This window comes from Entelurus aequoreus, linkage group LG05, assembly GCF_033978785.1.
Source record: "Entelurus aequoreus isolate RoL-2023_Sb linkage group LG05, RoL_Eaeq_v1.1, whole genome shotgun sequence".
NCBI lineage: Eukaryota > Metazoa > Chordata > Actinopteri > Syngnathiformes > Syngnathidae > Entelurus > Entelurus aequoreus.
The window spans coordinates 67,199,054-67,222,412 of NC_084735.1; the positions used below are offsets into that span (position 1 = coordinate 67,199,054).

The window sequence follows — 23,359 nt, forward strand, 5'->3', positions numbered from 1 at the left end:
ATAGTGGGAGCAGTGTTGTTGATCATCCTTATTTGCCAGGGCGTCAAAGTCGAGTATCAGTTTTGTTGTGGCAATTCTCAAAACAGATATTTGCTCAATTCTGGTTCAATATTTGGCAGGCCGAATCAAAGGGACCAACCTGGATGTCGCCCCCCAGGCCATAGTTTGCCCACCCCTGTGTTGCCTAGTCAGGGAGCAGTCTTAGCCATTAAGTTGACTGTGCCGCTCTAGTGTTGCGCCCTACAAAGTGTTCATATTGTAAGTGTTGCACTTATTACACACCAACTGTTCGATTGTAAGGTGCATTTTAGTTGCAGTTTTCATGACCAAATTTGGAGGTGTTGAAATTGTCATGTAAAATCCATCCATCCATTTTTTACCGCTTGTCCCTTTCGGGCTTGCGGGGGTGCCGTAGCCTATCTCAGTTGCAGTCGGGCGGAAGGCAGCGTACACCCTGGACAAGTAGCCACCTCATCGCAGGGCCAACACAGACAGACAACATTCAGACTCACATTAACAAATGTTGATAGCAAATCGAATGTAAATTAGCATTGATCAAGCATATTTTTGGAAAGTAGAGCATTACTGTGCGTTAGAATGTTTACTATCAGGCGTATTTGCTTTGTTGGCATGGAAAACTGCAACATTACTTAAAGGCAGTCAGACCTCTCGTGCAACAAACCTATAGAAAACATGGAACCGTCGGAATTTGATCAGTGCCTAAAAGAGGACCGAACTCGATGCCTATCCCTACTTGTGTTAGGAAATCAATTTAAAGATTAAAGTACCAATGATTGTCACACACACACTAACATTCATTCATTGAAAAATCGCCCCTCAGAACAAAGTCAGCTGGGATAGACTCCATCTCACAAGGAACCCTAAACTACGATTCTGAAATACGATTCTAAATACGATTCTAAAATACGATTCTGGATGTGGAGAGATCGGGCCATTTTGGGCTGAAAGATGCGTGTACGGTGGACCTACTCGCTAGCTTGGGAATTCTTCGCGAGCTACATCCAGCAGTGGCCTTTGAAGCAGCGGCGTCCACTACCAGCGGAGACCGTCAGCGAAAGAGACGTAAGCGATGCGCTCGGAAGCAGAAGCGGGGGTGTCGGGCGGGGCTAACAACAAAGCTAAATGCTTTGTTGTTAGCGGGGCTAACAAAAAAGCTAAATGCTAATCCACAAAGAAGCGCTAATAAGGAGTCTGTTAAGCTAAAACTAGCCAGCGCCAGGCTGGATAATCCCTGCACACATAGCAATTCTTCTAGAATAATATACAACTCACATAATGTTTTTTCTGCGTCAGAGGTGGACATGCATTTTACTGAGGTGGCAAACAATCTAAAAATTCCTGTCATATCAATTCCTAGATATGGTCGAAATTATTTAAAGTGCACTATGCATAATAAACGTAACATTATTAATATTGCTACTACGGATACTTTCAACAAAAACTCCTCAAAACAGCCCACTACCTATAATATGGGCTTTTTAAACATAAGGTCATTGTCTTCCAAAACGTTATTAGTTAATGAAGTCATCAGAGACAACAATCTTGATGTCGTTGGTCTAGCCGAGACCTGGCTCAAACCAGACGAATTTTTTGCGCTGGGTGAGGCGTCTCCTCCTGGCTATGCGGGAACGCATATTGCCCGCCCCATTAAAAGGGGTGGGGGTGTTGCACTAATATACAACAAAAACTTTAGCCTTACCTCGGACCTAAATAATAAATATAACTCGTTTGAGGTGCTTACTGTGAGGTTTGTCACACCGCTGCCTCTCCACCTGGCTGTCATCTACCGCCCCCCTGGGCCCTATTCGGACTTTATCAATGAATTTTCAGAGTTCGTTGCTGATCTAGTGACGCACGCCGACAATATAATCATAATGGGAGACTTTAACATCCATATGAATACCCCATCGGACCCTCCATGCGTGGCGCTCCAGACTATAATTGATAGCTGTGGTCTTACACAAATAATAAATGAACCCACGCATCGCAACGGTAATACGATAGATCTAGTGCTTGTCAGGGGTGTCACCACCTCTAAAGTTACGATACTCCCGTACACTAAAGTAATGTCCGATCATTACCTTATAAAATTCGAAGTTCTGACTCATTGTCAACAAACTAATAATAATAATAATAACTACTATAGCAGCCGCAACATTAATACTGCCACAACGACGACTCTTACTGACCTACTGCCTTCAGTAATGGCGCCATTCCCAAATTATGTGGGCTCTATTGATAACCTCACTAACAGCTTTAACGACGCCCTGCGCGACACCATTGATATTGTAGCACCGCTAAAGCAAAAAAGGGCCCCTAAAAGGCGTACCCCATGGTTTACAGAAGAAACTAAAGCCCAGAAATTATCATGTAGAAAGCTGGAACGCAAATGGCGTGCGACTAAACTTGAGGTTTTCCATCAAGCATGGAGTGATAGTTTAATAACTTATAAACGCATGCTTACCTCAGCTAAAGCTAAATATTACTCAAATCTCATCCACCTCAACAAAAATGATCCTAAATTTTTGTTTAGTACAGTAGCATCGCTAACCCAACAAGGGACTCCTCCCAGTAGCTCCACCCACTCAGCAGATGACTTTATGAATTTCTTTAATAAGAAAATTGAAGTCATTAGAAAAGAGATTAAAGACAATGCATCTCAGCTACAACTGGGTTCTATTAACACAAATACGACGGTATATACGACGGACATTGCCCTCCAAAATAGTTTCTCTCTCTTTGATGAAATAACATTGGAGGAATTGTTAAAATGTGTAAATGGGACAAAACAAACAACATGTTTACTTGACCCAATTCCTGGGAAACTTATCAAGGAGCTTTTTGTTTTATTAGGTCCATCAGTGTTAAATATTATAAACCTATCACTTTCCTCTGGTACTGTTCCTCTAGCATTCAAAAAAGCGGTTATTCATCCTCTACTCAAAAGACCTAACCTCGATCCTGACCTCATGGTGAACTACCGGCCGGTGTCCCACCTACCGTTTATCTCGAAAATTCTCGAAAAAATTGTCGCACAGCAGCTAAATGAACACTTAGTGACTAACAATCTCTGTGAACCTTTTCAATCCGGTTTCAGGGCAAATCACTCTACGGAGACAGCCCTCGCAAAAATGACTAATGATCTATTGCTAACGATGGATTCTGATGCGTCATCTATGTTGCTGCTTCTTGATCTTAGCGCCGCTTTCGATACTGTTGATCATAATATTTTATTAGAGCGTATCAAAACGCGTATTGGGATGTCAGACTTAGCCTTGTCTTGGTTTAACTCTTATCTTACTGACAGGATGCAGTGTGTCTCCCATAACAAAGTGACCTCGGACTATGTTAAGGTAACGTGCGGAGTTCCCCAGGGTTCAGTTCTTGGCCCTGCACTCTTTAGTATTTACATGCTGCCGCTAGGTGACATTATACGCAAATACGGTGTTAGCTTTCACTGTTATGCTGATGACACTCAACTCTACATGCCCCTAAAGCTGACCAACACGCCGGATTGTAGTCAGCTGGAGGCGTGTCTTAATGAAATTAAACAATGGATGTCCGCTAACTTTTTGCAACTCAACGCTAAGAAAACGGAAATGCTGATTATCGGTCCTGCTCAACACCAACATCTATTTAATAATACCACCTTAACATTTGACAACCAAACAATTAAACAAGGAGACTCGGTAAAGAATCTGGGTATTATCTTCGACCCAACTCTCTCGTTTGAGTCACACATTAAGAGTGTTACTAAAACGGCCTTCTTTCATCTCCGTAATATCGCTAAAATTCGTTCCATTTTGTCCACAAGTGATGCTGAGATCATTATCCATGCGTTCGTTACATCTCGTCTCGATTACTGTAACGTTTTATTTTCAGGTCTCCCTATGTCTAGCATTAAAAGATTACAGATGGTACAAAATGCGGCTGCTAGACTTTTGACAAAAACAAGAAAGTTTGATCATATTACGCCTATACTGGCTCACTTGCACTGGCTTCCTGTGCACCTAAGATGCGACTTTAAGGTTTTACTACTTACGTATAAAATACTACACGGTCAAGCTCCTGCCTATCTTGACGATTGTATTGTACCATATGTCCCGGCAAGAAATCTGCGTTCAAAGAACTCCGGCTTATTAGTGATTCCCAGAGCCCAAAAAAAGTCTGCGGGCTATAGAGCGTTTTCTATTCGGGCTCCAATACTATGGAATGCCCTCCCGGTAAAAGTTAGAGATGCTACCTCAGTAGAAGCATTTAAGTCTCATCTTAAAACTCATTTGTATACTCTAGCCTTTAAATAGACTCCCTTTTTAGACCAGTTGATCTGCCGTTTCTTTTCTTTTCTTTTCTACTCTGCTCCGGGGTGGACCGCTAGCCTGTCCATCAGATGGGGACATCTCTACGCTGCTGACCCGTCTCCGCTCGGGATGGTTCCCGCTGGCCCCACCATGGACTGGACTTTCGCTGATGTGTTGGACTTTCACAATATTATGTCAGACCCACTCGACACCGAGGATGTCGTTGTGGCTTGTACAGCCCTTTGAGACACTTGTGATTTAGGGCTATATAAATAAACATTGATTGATTGATTGATTGATTGATTGATTGATTAAACTAGAGAAGCAATAAATAAATCAACCTTTGCAAGTCCATTTCAAAAATGTTACTTGTCTATTAATTACATTGAAGTTTTTTTTCTAATACAAAATCGTAATCATAAACAAAACTTTTTTGGGTTAACACCAGCTGGTTTGACTCGCTTTTCCCTACATACAGTATATTTGCTCAAAGGTTATTAAGTGCACGTTGTTGCTCCGACAACATAGAACCCTTGGGTGGAGTAAGGCGAATAAAGCAAGGTCCGCAGTAAACAGGTGTTTTAAGCCCAGTTGCCTGGTTACTCAAGGTGGAAAACGTATGCATGCTGCTCATAAGGGACGCGTTTGATACTTGAAGGACTCTCAGGGGGGATCAATAACATGTCCTGACAGGGTTCACTGTCACGCATACGCCTGTGTTTGTATCAGTTCATGTGGGTCCACTTGAAGCAAGCAACCGTATTCTTGACACAAATGGTAAATGGTAAATGGGTTATACTTGTAAGGCGCTTTTCTACCTTCAAGGTACTCAAAGCGCTTTGACACTATTTCCACATTCACCCATTCACACACTGATGGCGGGAGCTGCCATGCAAGGCCCTAACCACGACCCATCAGGAGCAAGGGTGAAGTGTCTTGCTCAAGGACACAACAGACGTCACGAAGTTGGTAGAAGGTGGGGATCGAACCAGGAACCCTCAGGCTGCTGGCACGGCCACTCTCCCAACAGCACCACGCCATCCCCCCCAAAGTGACGTTGATCGGAAAAAAATAACTACAATCTGGTCTCTATCTACTGTGGTCTACTCACAAGCCGTTTTAAATGCACCCCAAATAAATATGGGAAAACGACTTGCTTGCCTACAATACAATACTACCTGTGCACCTCAACTACATAGTACTAGGTATTTATTAGGAATTTGAGTTTAGCTTTTGATATATTTTATACATTTTCTCCACAGATAAATAATGTATTATAATACTAAATGAAAATAATAAATACCACAGTAAAGTTAAAGTACTACTGATAGTAACACACACACTAGGTGGGGTGAAATTACCCTCTGCTTTTGACCCATCCCCTTGTTCCATCCCCTGGGAGGTGAGGGGAGCAATGAGCAGCAGCGGTGGCCGCGCTCGGGAATCATTTTGGTGATTTAACCCCCAATTCCAACCCTTGATGCTTAGTGCCAAGCAGGGAGGTAATGGGTCCCATTTTTATAGTCTTTGGTATGAACTCACGACCTACCGATCTCAGGGCGGACACTCTAACCACAAGGCTACTGAGCAAGGTTTAAGGCTGCAGCTTCCGATTATTTCCAAACCCTTTTCTTTATGAGTCATTCTACATCTAAATGGGAATATATGAACATTCTATCAGTCAGCATCCTACTGACAGCAGACATTGTACAGTAAGTGATCCTGTATTATGTTTGTTGGCTCTCATAATGTCTACAGTGAGTAATAATCAGTTATGAAGGGCAAACAGAAGCAAACGTTGTGATGCGTTTTTAAAGTTAATGCGCTGGGTATGCTTAAAATAACCAAAATACGTAAATATTAAATGTTATTATAAATGTGCCCGTTACTACTTTACATATATACCTACACTTACATCATATGTATAAAACCATCATGGAGATTTTAAGGGCTTTGTAGGCGGAATTGCGCGGCTCCTATTGGCTGCATTGTAGGCGGACATTTGATCGCATTTATTTACTATTTAGAATGCATTAAAAAAATAACATCCATCGTCATGTCTCTCATAATGATTGTGAACGATAGGCAAAATTCCCCCCAAAAAGTGCAGCTCCCCTGCAAAGTCCCGGGCACTCCATGCAGGCTTTATTTTATACTTGTTTTTATTAATTACATGCATAAACGATTAATCGCAGCAACAGAATTGATTGATTGATTGACAAGTTTATTGACATCTTAAATAATTGAATCCATGTAATGCTTTACAAAAAAAGGCAAATAGATGGCACAAAAAGCCAAAAGGCATGTTTCCATTGTGGTCCATTACATAGGCATCACATTTGATACATTCAATAATAAAAGTTATATAACCTGTAACATGTATATACATTTTTTTTGTAGATATTTGTATTTGTATATATTATGCATGTCAGGTGATTTGAAGAACAATATATACCAAAAATGGGGGGGTGGGGGGTGGGGGTGGGGGGGGGGGGGTTGGTATATACACTACACTATGTACATGACTATGCACATGTTGACTCCAAGAGTGTGCAAAACAGAATGGGAAAATATATATACACTATAACCACATATAAACCTGCTTGATGCTTCGGAAAGTTGCTGGGGATCAATTTTGGTTCAGATCAGGTAGAGGTTTAGCTGAATATGAATATAAATCTAAATTTTTTTTTTTCTAATCGATTAATAGTTGCAACCCTATATCATGGTATAATATAGAATCATATTTTAAAAAGTGCATTGTTTTATGGCCTAAGCCATAAAACTCAGAATGTATTTACTTGGATTTGAACGCCATTAAATAAAAAGGTAAACACTGCATTTCATATAGTACATGAGGATGACCATGACAATCCACTCCAATAGCCTTCTTTTCACCTTTTGTTTTTGTTTCCAATCCCTAATTCCAGTGACGTCAACTGGTGCTGCAGCACGACACTGTAAATCTCAGCTTTACAGACGCCTAGTATTTTCCGCAGGGGGTCCGTGTTGTGGTAAAGACTTCCACTGCTACGCGTGGCGGTACCAGATGTGACGGTGAAGGTAATTACAGCCTGGTGGCGCCTGCTGATTCTCTCTGAGGGGAAAACAGGAGGCGTCTATTTGTGGCGCTGTGTTTATTTATTTAAGTGGGCACCCAATGATTGATTGGTACATAGAATCAAATATGAGGAAATACCGTAACCTTACGATTCACTCATTGAAATAGTTGGTAACTATTTCTGTGGTAACCATACATTTTAGAGCTAATTACTGTTTTCTCACTTTTCGGCCCCTCCTTAGAGGCAAGTGAAGGAACCCAAAACCTACACAACACTGTTAAACAGGGGTCCCCAAACTACGGATCCGACCCGCCAGCGTCCAAAATCAGGCCCGCGGGAAGTCCCAAGTATAAAAAAAATAAATAAATAAAAAGAAAAAAATCATTTTTTTTTCTTTTTCTGTCTTTTCTTATCCACTTTGTACCGCTTGCTACTCACGGTGTCTCCTAGCCGCTTTTTGGGATAATCTAATTAAGACATATATCAAATATATATGTATCTCTAATATATATATATATATATATATATATATATATATATATATATATATATATATATATATATATATAAAATATATATATATATATATATATATAATATATATATAAAATATTTATATCATATATATATATATATATATATATATATGTATGTATGTATGTATATATGTATGTATGTACGTATACACACACACACACACACACACACACACACACACACACACACACACACACACACACACACACACACACACACACACACACACACACACACACACACACACACACACACACACACACACACAAACACAAAAAGTTTGTGGACCCCTGCTGTTAAAGAATGAAAGCAAAAGTGAAGAAACTCCCTACTGCTGACGTCGACCTCTAAATGACAACTCTGCCTGTCTCTGACGTGAGCAAAGGGGATTACTCCTTTTCTAGCGCGGGGGGCTTTTCATCTATTTCAAAACGATGTGTCTGCCTTTATAGCGCCCTCGGTGTAAGCGACGAGTCAGAGGAGGTATATTAACGCAAGAGTAGAAGGTAAAGACTTCACTATGAGTGACATTTTTTACAGAGCGGCATGCCGGATGAGTAAGCAGCAGTGAGGTTTGCTGATGATCAATGAATTCCTTTTGGATATAGGTTGCCTGCAGTTAAAAAGGAGACAATTTCGTTAGTGTGAAGGCAGAAAGGGGGCGGGGGGTTGTCTGTGTGTTGACTTTAAATAATGCTCCAGAAAACTATGTCAGCACTCAAACAAAACACACCATTAACGGTAAACTGGAACTGTCCTAAATTCCTGAAATATGCCACCTGCAAACCAAAATGCCGGACTACCCGTGCCTCTGGCGCCATTTTCAAGATGAACAGGATTTTGTGTAAATCGGATGAACTGGTGGCTAGGGTGGGCAGCACAGTGGCACAGGAGTTAATGCATGTGCCTCACAATACAAAGGTCCTGAGTTCAATCCCGGGCTCGGGATTTTTCTGTGTGGAGTTTGCATGTTCTCCCCGTGACTGTGTGGGTTTCCTCCGGGTACTCCGGCTTCCTCCCACCTCCAAAGACATGCACCTGGGGATAGGTTGATTGGCAACACTAAATGGTCCCTAGTGTGTGAATGTGAGTGTGAATGTTGTCTGTCTATCTGTGTTGGCCCTGCGATGAGGTGGCGACTTGTCCAGGGTGTACCCTGCCTTCCGCTCGAATGCCGCTGAGATAGGCTCCAGCACCACCCGCGACCCCAAAAAGGACAAGCGGTAGAAAATGGATGGATGGATGGATGGATGGTGGCTAAGGTTTTGTACGTCATCAAGAGAGCACTATGAACAGGTATCGGGGGGACACCCAATGAAACAGTTCCAACAGGAAACATGTTTTTTCAAAATTCTGTTTTCGAGTATGTTATAGCTGTCAAAAAGTCAAACCATTAACTATCCATCTCAACTGGTTTTATGACCAACTCGTACCTAGGGTTGTACGGTATACCACTATTTGTGTAGTACCGCGATCAGAGGTGGGTAGTAACGCGATACATTTACTCCGTTACATCTACTTGAGTAACTTTTGGGATAAATTGTACTTCTAAGAGTAGTTTTAATGCAACATACTTTTACTTTTACTTGAGTATATTTATAGAGAAGGAACGCTACTTTTACTCCGCTCCATTTATCTACATTCAGCTCGCTACTCGCTACTGATTTTTATCGATCTGTTAATGCACGCTTTGTTTGTTTTGGTTTGTCAGACAGACCTTCAAAGTATTAGCTAGCGCATGCCTGCGTTTCATCCAATCAAATGCAGTCACTGGTGACGTTTGACTCCGTTTCACCAATCACATGCTGGAGACTTTTGACCAATCAAACAGAGCCAGGCGGTCACATGACCGTCACACGCGTACCCCAACTTAAAGAAGTTGAAAAACTTATTCGGGTGTCACCATTTAGTGGTCAATTGTACGGAATATGTACTGTACTGTGCAATCTACTAATAAAAGTTTCAATCAATCAATCAAAAGTGTGAAGGAAAAAAGACACTTTTTTATTTCAAACGTACATCCCGTCAAAAGCCTTAAGACTGACGGCACAGTTCCTGTCTTCACAATAAAAGTGCCGCTCCATCGCGCCTGCGCTACCAAATTAAGAGTCTCTGAGAGCCAGTGCAAACAAGCTAGCAAGCTACGGAGTTTGCCGCCAATGTATTTCTTGTAAAGTGTATAAAAACGAATATGGAAGCTGGACAAATAAGATGACAAAAACTAACCACTTTCATGTAGTATTAGACAGAAGGAGGACCTTTTTTCTCCTCCATTTGAAAACGTGGACGTTATCAGCACTACTGTCTAATTTCAATCAATGTAAGTCATCAGAATCAGGTAATACACCAACTTATATTCTTGTCTTCATGAAAGAAAGGAATCTGTATGTTAAACATGCATGTATATTCATTAAGACACCTTTAACATGTGAACAAAAACGGCAAAATAAATAAACATAAATTATATACTGTATATAAAAATGTATGTATATATATATATATATATATATATATAGGCTCCAGCGCCCCCTGCGACCCCGAAGGGAATAAGCGGTAGAAAATGGATGGCTGGATGGATATATATATATATATGATATGTGTGTGTATGTAGAAAATGGATGGATGGATGGATATATATATATATGATATGTGTGTGTATGTATATGTATATATGAGGTAGATCACCTCGACTTGGTCACTTTTTAAGTAATTGATTAACGTTGAAAAACTTATTGGGGTGTTACCATTTAGTGGTCAATTGTACGGATAAACGTTTCAATCAATCAATCAGTGAATGCCTACTGAGCCTATGATGCTGTTAAGTTATTGTGGCTCAATTTGCCTTAATTTTTTTTTGTTAATATATTATTATTTAATATATATTATTGTTTTAGTTGCTTAAGAGATATTCCTGGCTCTGAATTTGCTCATTGCTATTTTTATGTTTTTGTGCATTATTTGTTGCCGTCATCATTAAACAAACAGGTTACTCATCAGTGTAGTAGAATTTCTGACCTTTGACCTATATTGCATGTCTAATGGGAATGTACGCTCATTTGATTTCTTTCCTATTCTGTGCCAGTGGGACAAAAGTGAATGTTAAGTCGTGCCAACCTGTCTACAGAATGTGTTGACTGTCTAAAGGATTCGAGTTGTTATGGAACTGATAGGGAAAAGATAAAAGACATTGACGCACTCGATAAGGAACGATGACGCACAAAAGACATATAAAAAATGGCAGAAGACCGGAACTCGACAGTGATTTTGGCTTGTGTGTGTCTTGTTTGCTCCGGAGTAACTTGTGGTCTGTCTGCACGGCCAACTTAATTCAACCTGCACTTCTGATAATGGGTAAATAAATTTGTTGTACTAAACTACTTTTGTTGCCTGTTTAAGCTTCGGACAATCCACTACATCAGTTACTCAGTACTTGAGTAGTTTTTTCACAACATACTTTTTACTTTTACTCAAGTAAATATTTGGGTGACTACTCCTTACTTTTACTTGAGTAATAAATCTCTAAAGTAACAGTACTCTTACTTGAGTACAATTTTTGGCTACTCTACCCACCTCTGACCGCGATACTAATGAATCATATTCGGTACTATACCGCCTCTGAAAAGTACCGGTCCCCCACACCCCCGCGCCCCCGTCGTCGTCACGTCATGACATTGCTGGTTTTACGAGCATAGGAGCATGTTCGGCAGCGCACAATCACAGAGTACTTACAAACAGACAATGTGTGTAGACAGAAAATGGAGAACGGACGCATTTTGGCCTAAAAACTAACGATAAAGGTGAACACTGAAACGTCCTCAGGAAGAGGTGCTTTATGACATGGTTAGCTAGCTAGCGGCTAAAGTTCAGCCGCAGTTGGCAGTGTTTTAGCTACTTGTAAATCACTGATCCTCGCCTCCATGGCGACAAATAAAGTACGTTTTTTACAAGTATCATCCCTGCAGGACGAGGAATAGCTAAACATGCTTCACTACACACCGTAGCTCACCGGCGTCACAATGTAAACAAACACCATAGGTGGATCTACACCTAGCATCCACTGTAATGATACCAAGTACAGGAGCGTATTTAGTCAATACTACTATGATTACATCAATATTTTTTGGCATCACAAAATCTTTTTTCCTTATTTTTTTTAATGTATATTATGTTTATAAACTCTGAAATACTGTACGTCCCTGGACACATGACGACTTTGAATATGACCAATGTATGATCCTGTAACGACTTGGTATCGGATTGATACCCACATTTGTGGTATCACCCAAAACTAATGTAAAGTATTAAACAACAGAAAAATAAGTGATTATTACATTTTAACAGAAGTGTAGATAGAACATGTTAAAAGAGAAAGGAAGCAGATACTGTATTAACAGTAAATGAACAAGTAGATTAATAATTCATTTTCTACCACGTGTCCTTATTAATTTTGACAAAATGATAGAATGGAAAATGACACGATATGTTACTGCATAAATAAAGTTGATTTGATTTGATTTGATGTCAGCAGATTAATTAGGAGTCTTTGTTTGCTTACATACTACTAAAAGACAAGTTGTCTTGTATGTTCACTATTTTATTTAAGGACAAACTTGCAATAAGAAACATATGTTTAATGTACCCTAAGATTTTTTGTTAAAATAAAGCCAATAATGCAAATTTTTGTGTTGCCCTTTTTTTAGAAAAAGTATCGAAAAGTACCGAAAAGTATCGAAATAATTTTGGTACCTGTACAAAATTATTGGTATCGGGACACCACTACTCATAACCCAAAACACTTGTATCTCAAATTAGCGCAGCCCATTAAAATAATTGAAATCAATTTAATTCATACTTGGCCCCCTCAAAACCTCACAATTTCAACATGTAACATGCCTTTTAAAAAGAATGACAAACTTTTAGATAAAACATTTTTTTGGGAAATGAAAATACAATTTTTATTAAAAACAACTGTGATGGTTTTATGAAGTAATGTAATTATAATGTTCAGCATTTACTTTGGGAAGAACACTTTTGTAAGTGTCTCCTCCGTCGTATAACAATAGAAACTAGGAAATCACTGTTTATGTTTGCACATGGACATTGTTGAGTGACGGACTGGAAAGGTCAGCGTTGACAACAAAGGTACCAAAGGTATTGCTCGACCGTCCGGTTTGTTGAGCCAGGCCGAACAGGAAATATTGAAACATCTCAAATACAGCATCTGCAGTTTCTTAATATTTTTATGTATAAATGTTTCTGTATGCCATGGACGCTGGCTGCAGCTTCTTGTGATGCAGACTGACACTGCAAGGATGCAACAATTAACCAGAATTCCTAATAATCGTGATTGAAAACACCACAATTATTTAATAATAATAATAATAATGGATTAGATTCATATAGCGCTTTTCTAGACACTCAAAGCGCTTCACAGAGAAGTGAGAACCCATCATTCATTCACACCGGGTGGTGGTAAGCTACTTTCATAGCCACAGCTCCCCTGGGGTAGACTGACGGAAGCGTAGCTGCCAGTTTGCGCCTACGGCTCCTCCGACCACCACCTATCATTCATTATTCACCAGTGTGAGTGGCACTGGGGGCAAGGGTGAAGTGTCCTGCCCAACAACACAACAGCAGCGATTTTTTTTGAATGGTAAGGGAGCGAACCTGCAACCCTCAGGTTTCTGGCACAGCCGCTCTACCCATTACGCCATGCCGGCCCTTTAATTGTAAGGGCCCCACTAAACCGTGTGTTTCAATCCTCTTCACTCACTATAATTGTAGCAAGCTACACTACAAGTTACACAGCAAAAGTAGCTTGCTACATCAAAGCTACAATTACCGGCATTTCTGTCCATGGGCCCACATATATAATATCACTGTTAATTTAACTGAGAGTTAAATAAGGGTCCATTACTATTAACTATCTGTCATTTAGCTGGGACATCCTACCAATACCTCTGTGGGTCCCCGCACCCCACTGTATGTATTTATTTTAGTTTGCCTTTTCTTTGGCCCACCCCTATAGTGTTATTAATTTTCTCTGCCTAAAGTTAAAAAAACAGCATATATCTATATCTTGCCAAAAAAAAAAAAGACTTGTGTGATGTTTGGGAACAGTTGATAATAGTTATGTGGAGTAAAACTTTTCATGAACTTAACTCACCTTAACAAACACAGCGAAATATGAACGCGAAAGGTACAAAAAAAAACCCCACCTCCGATCTGATACATCTGATATATCACTAAACTTTAGAACTTTGTTGTAAAAATCTCCTTCCGCGTCTGTCCCTGACACCCACATTCCAGGCTGGCCGCTCTAGAAACACTCTGTGGAAACTCTCCCCACCCACACTGCTTGGTGCCTCGTCTGAGCTGCTGTGACTTATATTTAGAGATGTCCGATAAATACTTTAAAATGTAATATTGGAAATTATCGGTATCGTTTTTTTTATTATCGGTATTGGTTTTTTTAGTTTTTGTTTTTTTGTTTTTTTATTAAATCAACATAAAAAACACAAGATACACTTACAGTTAGTGCACCAACCCAAAAAACCTCCCTCCCCTCTATTTACACTCATTCACACAAAAGGGTTGTTTCTTTCTGTTATTAATATTCTGGTTCCTACATTATATATCAATATATATCAATACAGTCTGCAAGGGATACAGTCCGTAAGCACACATGATTGTGTGTGCTGCTGGTCCACTAATAGTACTAACCTTTAACAGTTAATTTGACTCATTTTCATTAATTACTAGTTTCTATGTAACTGTTTTTATATTGTTTTACGTTCTTTTTTATTCAAGAAAATGTTTTTAATTTATTTATCTTATTTTATTTTCTTAATTTTAAAAAAAGGACCTTATCTTTACCATACCTGGTTGTCCAAATTAGGCATAATAATGTGTTAATTCCACGACTGTATATATCGGTATCGGTTGATATCGGTATCGGTTGATATCAGTATCGGTAATTAAAGAGTTGGACAATATCGGAATATCGGATATCGTCAAAAAGCCATTATCGGACATCCCTACTTATATTACCATAGTAACTAATTAGATTACCATAGTAACTAATTAGATAACCATAGTAACAAGTATATCATGCAAAAGTGCAGATTCCAACCATTGAAATACTTTGTATAGTTCAAGACTTACGGTAATTTGAAAACATCACTGCACATCATAATGGCAGCTGCAGTTTCCATTTAAAGATCTAAAAAAAATTATTTTGGAATGTCTGGAGGGCCAGATTGAAAAGCTTAACGGGCCGCATGCGGCTCCCAGGCCTTAAATTGCCCAGGTCTGTTCTATGGTGTGTGTGTGAAGCATGTTTAGCTATTATTTGTCCTGCAGGGATGATACTTGTTAGAAACAGTTTATTTGTCACCATTTAGGCAAGGACTAGCGATTTAGAAGTAGCTAAATCCATCTATTAGCTAGCTATGTTTTAAAGCACCACTTGCCAAAGCAGCCTTTTAGTGTTTATAGCTCCACATACCAATTTAAAGCCAAAATACGTCCATTCTTCCTCTTCTGTCACAACGATGTTCCTGCTAGCAAGTGCTGTGTGTGTGTGTGTGTTGACTAACATGTCTTCCAGCATTGTCACCACAGCACGCATCATGTCGATGAAAAAAAAAGTTTTGGTATTTTTCAAAGGCAGTATAGCGCCTTTTTTCAAATTCATTGGTACCGTGGTACTTTATTAGTACCGGTGCACTGTACAACCCTAGTAGGAACTAAACATTATTTTTCCTTTGAACACAACACAAGTTTGTTTTGCAGGTCTGATTGTTTTTCTTCTTCAAGCTGCTGCACCTATACCGAAGTCTCCTATGTGACACTCGCCTTACACTTTGATACCCTCTGGTTGAAATCATTAGACGGGGTGTTCCAGGAAATATAAATACCAGGAAAGAAACATCGAGTTCTGTCTCTTAGCTGTGTATATTGATGTATTAATAAGACATGCTGTGCAGTGCTGAGGCCATATGGTTTGAGAGAAAAGTGTGTCAGCTTCAGATCCAATCATCACGTGTTCACCCCTAAAAGGTATAAGGACCTTTTCTTTGTTGTTGAAAACGCTTCACCTTTAACGGAAAACGCTTTTTCACTTCTGTATGGTGGAGCGATAAAAGCGTTTTGTGCAAAAGGTGAAACAACTTCAACAACGGCAAAAATCGATTTGCCTTTACTTTAGAACAGGGGTGTCAAACTCATTTTAGATGGGGGGCCACATGGAGAAAAATATACTCCCAAGTGGGCCGGACTGGTAAAACCACGGCACAATAACTTAAAAATAAAGACAACTTCAGAAAGTTTTCTTTGCTTAAAAATAGAACAAGCACATTCTGAAAATGTACAAATCATAATGTTGTTGTTTTTTGTTTTTTTTACACTTACATGTTGCGGTTAATAGTATTCTATCTTTATTTGTCGTCATTTATACTTTCTGAATAAATGATGTGATAAGGTTTATCAGTCAACTCATAGGTGTTCATTTTCAATCTATCAAGATAAAAAAATATCAAAATCAAATTACAGGATGTTATTTATGTAGTTTGCTCATTTTCCTCAACTGGTGCACTAACATGTGGTTTATTTTATTTTTTTTACATATGTAGCATAATCTACAAAGATACAAAGATTTGCTATTGTGACATCTAGTGGACACATTTAGAACAGCAGTTTCTTTCTTTTAACAATTTCGGCTCATTTTTGTACTTAGCAAATAGGTAAATATTCCATCTAAATATACCGAAAATATTGTCTGATTACAAGAACATTTGAAAGAGTATTAGCAAATTCATCCAGCGGGTCGGATCAAACCTGTTCACGGGCCTGATCTGGCCCGCAGGCCGTACGTTGGACACCCCTGCTTTAGAATTTGTGGAACAATTTCCTACTTACTTTAGTAACAATTGAGCCTCAGAAGTAGTTGTTCTTTAAAGTCGACTCACCCTCGTCTGTGGTACCCGTGTTGGGGGACTTGCTGGACTGTCCAAGCCCCATGGCGGATCCTCCTGTTCAGCTCAACCCAGCATCCAAAAGATCGCCCTCTGGGATGCACTCATACCCTGGTCAGCACTGCTCCTCGTCCTCAAACACACTTGCCAAAACTACAGTCCCGCATGTTTACAACATGCACACTTTTCAATAGATTCCTCGAATTCACTCCGCCCTGAAGTGGATGAAATTTCTGTCGGGTCTTCACTGATGTAGTGATAAGGTGGGAGGAGAGTGGGTGATGTGGTGGCGACCCTCCGGTAACTGCATCTAACCTGTGAGGGGAGGCAGAAAAACATGACACCATCAGTGGAAGGTGGAGTAGGCGGGGCCAAGAGCGAGGGAGGCAGACAAAAGCACGCACGAGGATTAAAGACAGTATGGAGATGTCAGAAATAAGGGTAGAATAGGAATCTCCTTTCAGGTCTATTTTACATTTAATACAGAGGAGCTGTTTACTGTGATGCGTCCCTATGTAACAGCGTGTATAGCAGTAGTAGTCCACTTAAAAACATGCGTCTAAGCTTGCATGAGTGCTGCCCGCATTGGGTAGCTGCGGTTCATTGAGAGGAAACGTGAATTCTAACACTCTGAAGCACAACATGATGGGTGGCATGCCATGCCAGCCCAAACACACCTCAAAGATGCCACATATTGTATTCAGGGGAATTATCTATAAAGGGCCAATTTTTTTCTAAACAAATAGTAAAGTAGTAATAAAGAGTAAAAGGTAAATCATAAAATGAAGGTGTAGGTAAAGACTAGACACCAAGTTTGTCATTGAAAGACAGTTGAGATCATTGTACTACGGAGCTTTTCTAATTGTGCCCGATGAAGTCTACTTAGTGACAAATGGCACCGCAAATATCACAAAAAAGGTCCACTATCAACTATTTTTTTCTTGTTCACTTGCATGCAAAATGTTGATTTATTTAGCATTTTCTTTGGCAATGTTTTTTTAATTCAAACACTTTCACGATCTGTAAAGAAGGTAAATGGCAATAAAATCATTGTGCTATACTAAGAAATGTGTTTGCCAGACGGGTTTTACCAAATAGCAGCGACTTCTTTAACTATGCACTACATGCATATAATCACTATAATCAAAGGTTAAAAAAAAACATGTACAGCCGTTAAAAGTTATATGATGACATGTCAAGACTAGAATTGTTTTTCAGTCACGAAAGTTAGAATATAATTTACATTTTCAAGGCAAATATGTTCCAAAACATGAACAAGAATATCCCAGCAAACATAAGACATTAAAGCAACGTTGAGAACTTGTTATTACTTGTTGAAACAACATGCTTTTTGAGTTTCTGAGTTTTGGTTATATCTCAACCATTATTCTACAACACGAATACAGCGTTGAAACAAAATGCTCTTTGACATTTATTCAACGTCTGGTTCTGACGTTGATTTGACTAAGGAATTTTAGTCATTTCCCAACCAACAACGTGGATCCAACGTTAGAAACCAACGTTGTCTGGATTTACAAATACAACTATTTTGCGACTTTTGTTTCAAAGTCAGTTTTAAAGGACATCTACAATCAACATTGTTTGAATGTCTCATGTCTGCTGGGATAGAACCCAATGCTTTTTGACATTTCTTCAACGTCTGGTTCTGACGTTGATTTGACTCTGGAATTTTAGTAATTTCCCAACCAAAAACGTTGATCCGTCGTTAGACATCAGCGTTGTCTGAAATTCCAAATACAATTATTTTGCGACGTTGTTTCAAAGTCAGTTTTAAGGACATGTATAATCAACGTTGTTTCAATATCTCGTGCCTGCTGGGATGGAACCCAATGCTTTTTGACATTTATTCAACATCTGGTTCTGACGTTGATTTGACTAAGGAATTTTAGTGATTTCCCAACCAACAACGTCGATCCAACGTTAGACACCAACGTTGTCTCAATTTACAAATACAACTATTTTGCGACGTTGTTTCAAAGTCAGTTTTAAAAGGAAATGGATAATCAACATTGTTTCTATGTCTCATGCCTGCTGGGATAGAACCCAATGCTTTTTGACATTTATTCAACGTCTAATTCTGACGTTGATTTGACTCTGGAATTTTAGTAATTTCCCAACCAAAAACGTTGATCCGTCGTTAGACATCAGCGTTGTCTGAAATTCCAAATACAATTATTTTGCGACGTTGTTTCAAAGTCAGTTTTAAGGACATGTATAATCAACGTTGTTTCAATATCTCGTGCCTGCTGGGATGGAACCCAATGCTTTTTGACATTTATTCAACATCTGGTTCTGACGTTGATTTGACTATGGAATTTTAGTGATTTCCCAACCAACAACGTCGATCCAACGTTAGACACCAACGTTGTCTCAATTTGCAAATACAACTATTTTGCGACTTGTTTCAAAGTCAGTTTTAAAAGGAAATGGATAATCAACATTGTTTCTATGTCTCATGCCTGCTGGGATAGAACCCAATGCTTTTTGACATTTATTCAACGTCTAATTCTGACGTTGATTTGACTCTGGAATTTTAGTAATTTCCCAACCAAAAACGTTGATCCAACGTTAGACATCAACGTTGTCTGAAATTCCAAATACAATTATTTTGCGACGTTGTTTCAAAATCAGTTTTAAAGGACATGTATAATCAACATTGTTTTAATATCTCGTGCCTGCTGGGATAGAACCCAATGCTTTTTGACATTTATTCAACATCTGGTTCTGACGTTGATTTGACTATGGAATTTTAGTGATTTCCCAACCAACAACGTCGATCCAACGTTAGACACCAACGTTGTCTCAATTTGCAAATACAACTATTTTGCGACTTGTTTCAAAGTCAGTTTTAAAAGGAAATGGATAATCAACATTGTTTCTATGTCTCATGCCTGCTGGGATAGAACCCAATGCTTTTTGACATTTCTTCAACGTCTGGTTCTGACGTTGATTTGACTCTGGAATTTTAGTAATTTCCCAACCAAAAACGTTGATCCGTCGTTAGACATCAGCGTTGTCTGAAATTCCAAATACAATTATTTTGCGACGTTGTTTCAAAGTCAGTTTTAAGGACATGTATAATCAACATTGTTTTAATATCTCGTGCCTGCTGGGATAGAACCCAATGCTTTTTGACATTTATTCAACATCTGGTTCTGACGTTGATTTGACTATGGAATTTTAGTGATTTCCCAACCAACAACGTCGATCCAACGTTAGACACCAACGTTGTCTCAATTTGCAAATACAACTATTTTGCGACTTGTTTCAAAGTCAGTTTTAAAAGGAAATGGATAATCAACATTGTTTCTATGTCTCATGCCTGCTGGGATAGAACCCAATGCTTTTTGACATTTCTTCAACGTCTGGTTCTGACGTTGATTTGACTCTGGAATTTTAGTAATTTCCCAACCAAAAACGTTGATCCGTCGTTAGACATCAGCGTTGTCTGAAATTCCAAATACAATTATTTTGCGACGTTGTTTCAAAGTCAGTTTTAAGGACATGTATAATCAACATTGTTTCAATATCTCGTGCCTGCTGGGATAGAACCCAATACTTTTTGACATTTATTCAACATCTGGTTCTGACGTTGATTTGACTATGGAATTTTAGTGATTTCCCAACCAACAACGTCGATCCAACGATAGACACCAACGTTGTCTCAATTTGCAAATACAACTATTTTGCGACTTGTTTCAAAGTCAGTTTTAAAAGGAAATGGATAATCAACATTGTTTCTATGTCTCATGCCTGCTGGGATAGAACCCAATGCTTTTTGACATTTATTCAACGTCTAATTCTGACGTTGATTTGACTCTGGAATTTTAGTAATTTCCCAACCAAAAACGTTGATCCAACGTTAGACATCAACGTTGTCTGAAATTCCAAATACAATTATTTTGCGACGTTGTTTCAAAGTCAGTTTTAAAGGACATGTATAATCAACATTGTTTCAATATCTCGTGCCTGCTGGGATAGAACCCAATGCTTTTTGACATTTATTCAACATCTGGTTATGACGTTGATTTGACTATGGAATTTTAGTAATTTCTCAACCAACAACGTCGACCCAACATTAGACACCAACGTTGTCTCAATTTACAAATACAACTATTTTGCGACGATGTTTCAAAGTCAGTTTTAAAAGGAAATGGATAATCAACATTGTTTTAATGTCTCATGCCTGCAGGGATAGAACCTAATTATTTGTGTGTTTTTAACAAAAAAAATATTGTATTTTATTTTTAATAATTTGACTATCAATAGTTCAGTTCAGTTCAGTTTGTTTATTTGGAACACGTATACGATACAATGTAATGCATCACACAATTCCAGTTGTTTCATCACAGCACGTTCGAAAAGGAGTAGGAAGAAGCAGATCTTATTTAATCCTAGCCCTTTTCATACCATAGCAACTTTATCCAATTTCCTTGTACTCTGTAACAGAACAGTGAACAAATAAATAATACATGAATAATAAACCATGGTAAGCAAACAAATATTAAATACATAAAAATTCTTTGTCTCGATAAAAAAAAGGGGGAAAAAAAGTGACTAACGTATTTTTAGACTTACATATGAATTGACATTTGGGAAACATTCCTGTTGTGAAGATAATTACAGTACTCCGAACTATGCAACTTTATTATAATTGAGCCACATTCCATTACGCTGTCATTCTACTATCAACTCACCCGTCAGGCGTCTTTATGACACATACTTTCTTTCATCAGGGCAATACACTGCAGGAGCAGCTTTCATTACAAGCAATTATTTTTCTATGAGGAGCTCATAATTATAGAGTTTATCCTTTGAGCAAGAACGTCAACGTCTTGTCATTTTGGTGTAAATATGGAACATACATGTGTTTATTTGGAGATGCTATCAATACACACAATAGCGCCAAAACATTACTTAAATGAGGCATATAGACCAGGGGTCGGCAACCCAAAATGTTGAAAGAGCCATATTGGACCAAAAATACAAAAACAAATCTGTCTGGAGCCGCAAAAAATTTAAATCCATATTACATGTGTCATGGGATATACATTTAATTAAGAGGACTTAAAGGAAACTAAATGAGCTCAAATATAGCTACAAATGAGGCATAATGATGCAATATGTACATATCGCTAGCCTAAATAGCATGTTAGCATCGATTAGCTTGCAGTCATGCAGTGACCAAATATGTCTGATTAGCACTCCACACAAGTCAATAACATCAACAAAACTCACCTTTGTGCGTTCATGCACAACGTTAAAAGTGTGGTGGACAAAATGAGACAGAAAAAAAGTGGCATAAAACACGTCCTAGAAAGTCGGAGAAAGTTATACATGTAAACAAACTATACGGTGAGTTCAAGGACCGCCAAAGTTAGTAGGGCAAAACGGCGCTCGCCAAATACTCGAATCAGTGAAGCATATTTAATATAAACAGTGTGATTTATAACAATTAGGGAGGTTTGTGTCATGTTTGTCCTCCTACAGAAACCATACTAAACAAAAAAATAGATTTTTCCCCCTCATCTTTTTCCATTTTTCATACATTTTTGAAAAATCTCCAGAGAGCCACTAGGGCGGCGCTAAAGAGCCGCATGCGGCTCTAGAGCCGCGGGTTGCCGACCCCCGATATAGACGAATATAACAGCACCATGCTGAGTATCAGGAGCATTTTTGTACCGACGCGTGATTTATGACTCACGAATGGGTCTTATAACCGCAGTTTTAAAGAAATAAAATACACGCATAAACTACAGGCATGGGTGATAGATAAAAGCCCCCTTTTGTCATGCCGTGTCACTCACAGGCTGCGTGTCATATGTGAACATCCCCAAAAACTGCATCGCGGAGCTCCCTGTAGGACAGCCACTGGGATGTTGATGATGATGAAAGGCGAAGCATGCACAGAATGGAAAGTGTGACCACGCACGTACCTTTCTCTGCGCACATGGAGCTTATGGGAGCATCTCCGGCTCGGCTCGCAAAGGAGAGCAACAGTGCGGCTCTTGAGGCATTACTTGTCCCCCACCTCCCCCAAACAATGGAGACGAGCAATGACCAAAAAAAAAAAAAAGAAAGAGGAGCGGTACGTGTCAAAATGATGTTTAATGGGGGGACGTCTGCTGTTCAGGATGGGGAAAGAGCGACTGACCTCCACAGTGAGTGTGTGTGAGTGTGTGTGTGTGTGTGTGTGTGTGTGTGTGTGTGCGCGCACACGCACGCATGCTCATCGTGGAGCTGTGAGCTGCATGGGCTGGCGATCAAAGTGCAATACGTACTTTTATAGTTAAAGTTAAAGTACCAATGATTGTCACACACACTAGGTGTGGTGAAATGTGTCCTCTGCATTTGACCCATCCCCTTGATCACCCCCTGGGAGGTGAGGGGAGCAGTGGGCAGCAGCGGTGCCGCGCCCGGGAATCATTTTTGGTGATTTAAC

General features: G+C 39.3%; 1 protein-coding gene across 3 annotated transcripts in view; it reads right to left on the minus strand.

The window, feature by feature from the left end:
• stk32a (serine/threonine kinase 32A) overlaps window positions 1–23,039 on the minus strand; it is a 130,543-nt gene extending 107,504 nt beyond the window's left edge. The window contains exons 1-2 of one of the 3 annotated variants that reach the window (XM_062048708.1): window positions 22,854–23,039; window positions 16,891–17,211 (exon numbers count right to left, since the gene is read on the minus strand). In XM_062048708.1, the coding sequence (XP_061904692.1) occupies window positions 16,891–16,942 (52 nt within the window). In that variant the 5' untranslated portion in view covers window positions 16,943–17,211; window positions 22,854–23,039. Of the gene's footprint in view, window positions 1–16,840; window positions 17,212–22,724; window positions 22,802–22,853 lie in introns of those variants that run through there. The other 2 variants (XM_062048709.1, XM_062048710.1) reach the window with 2 other exon arrangements.
• Window positions 23,040–23,359: the final 320 nt, after the last annotated feature.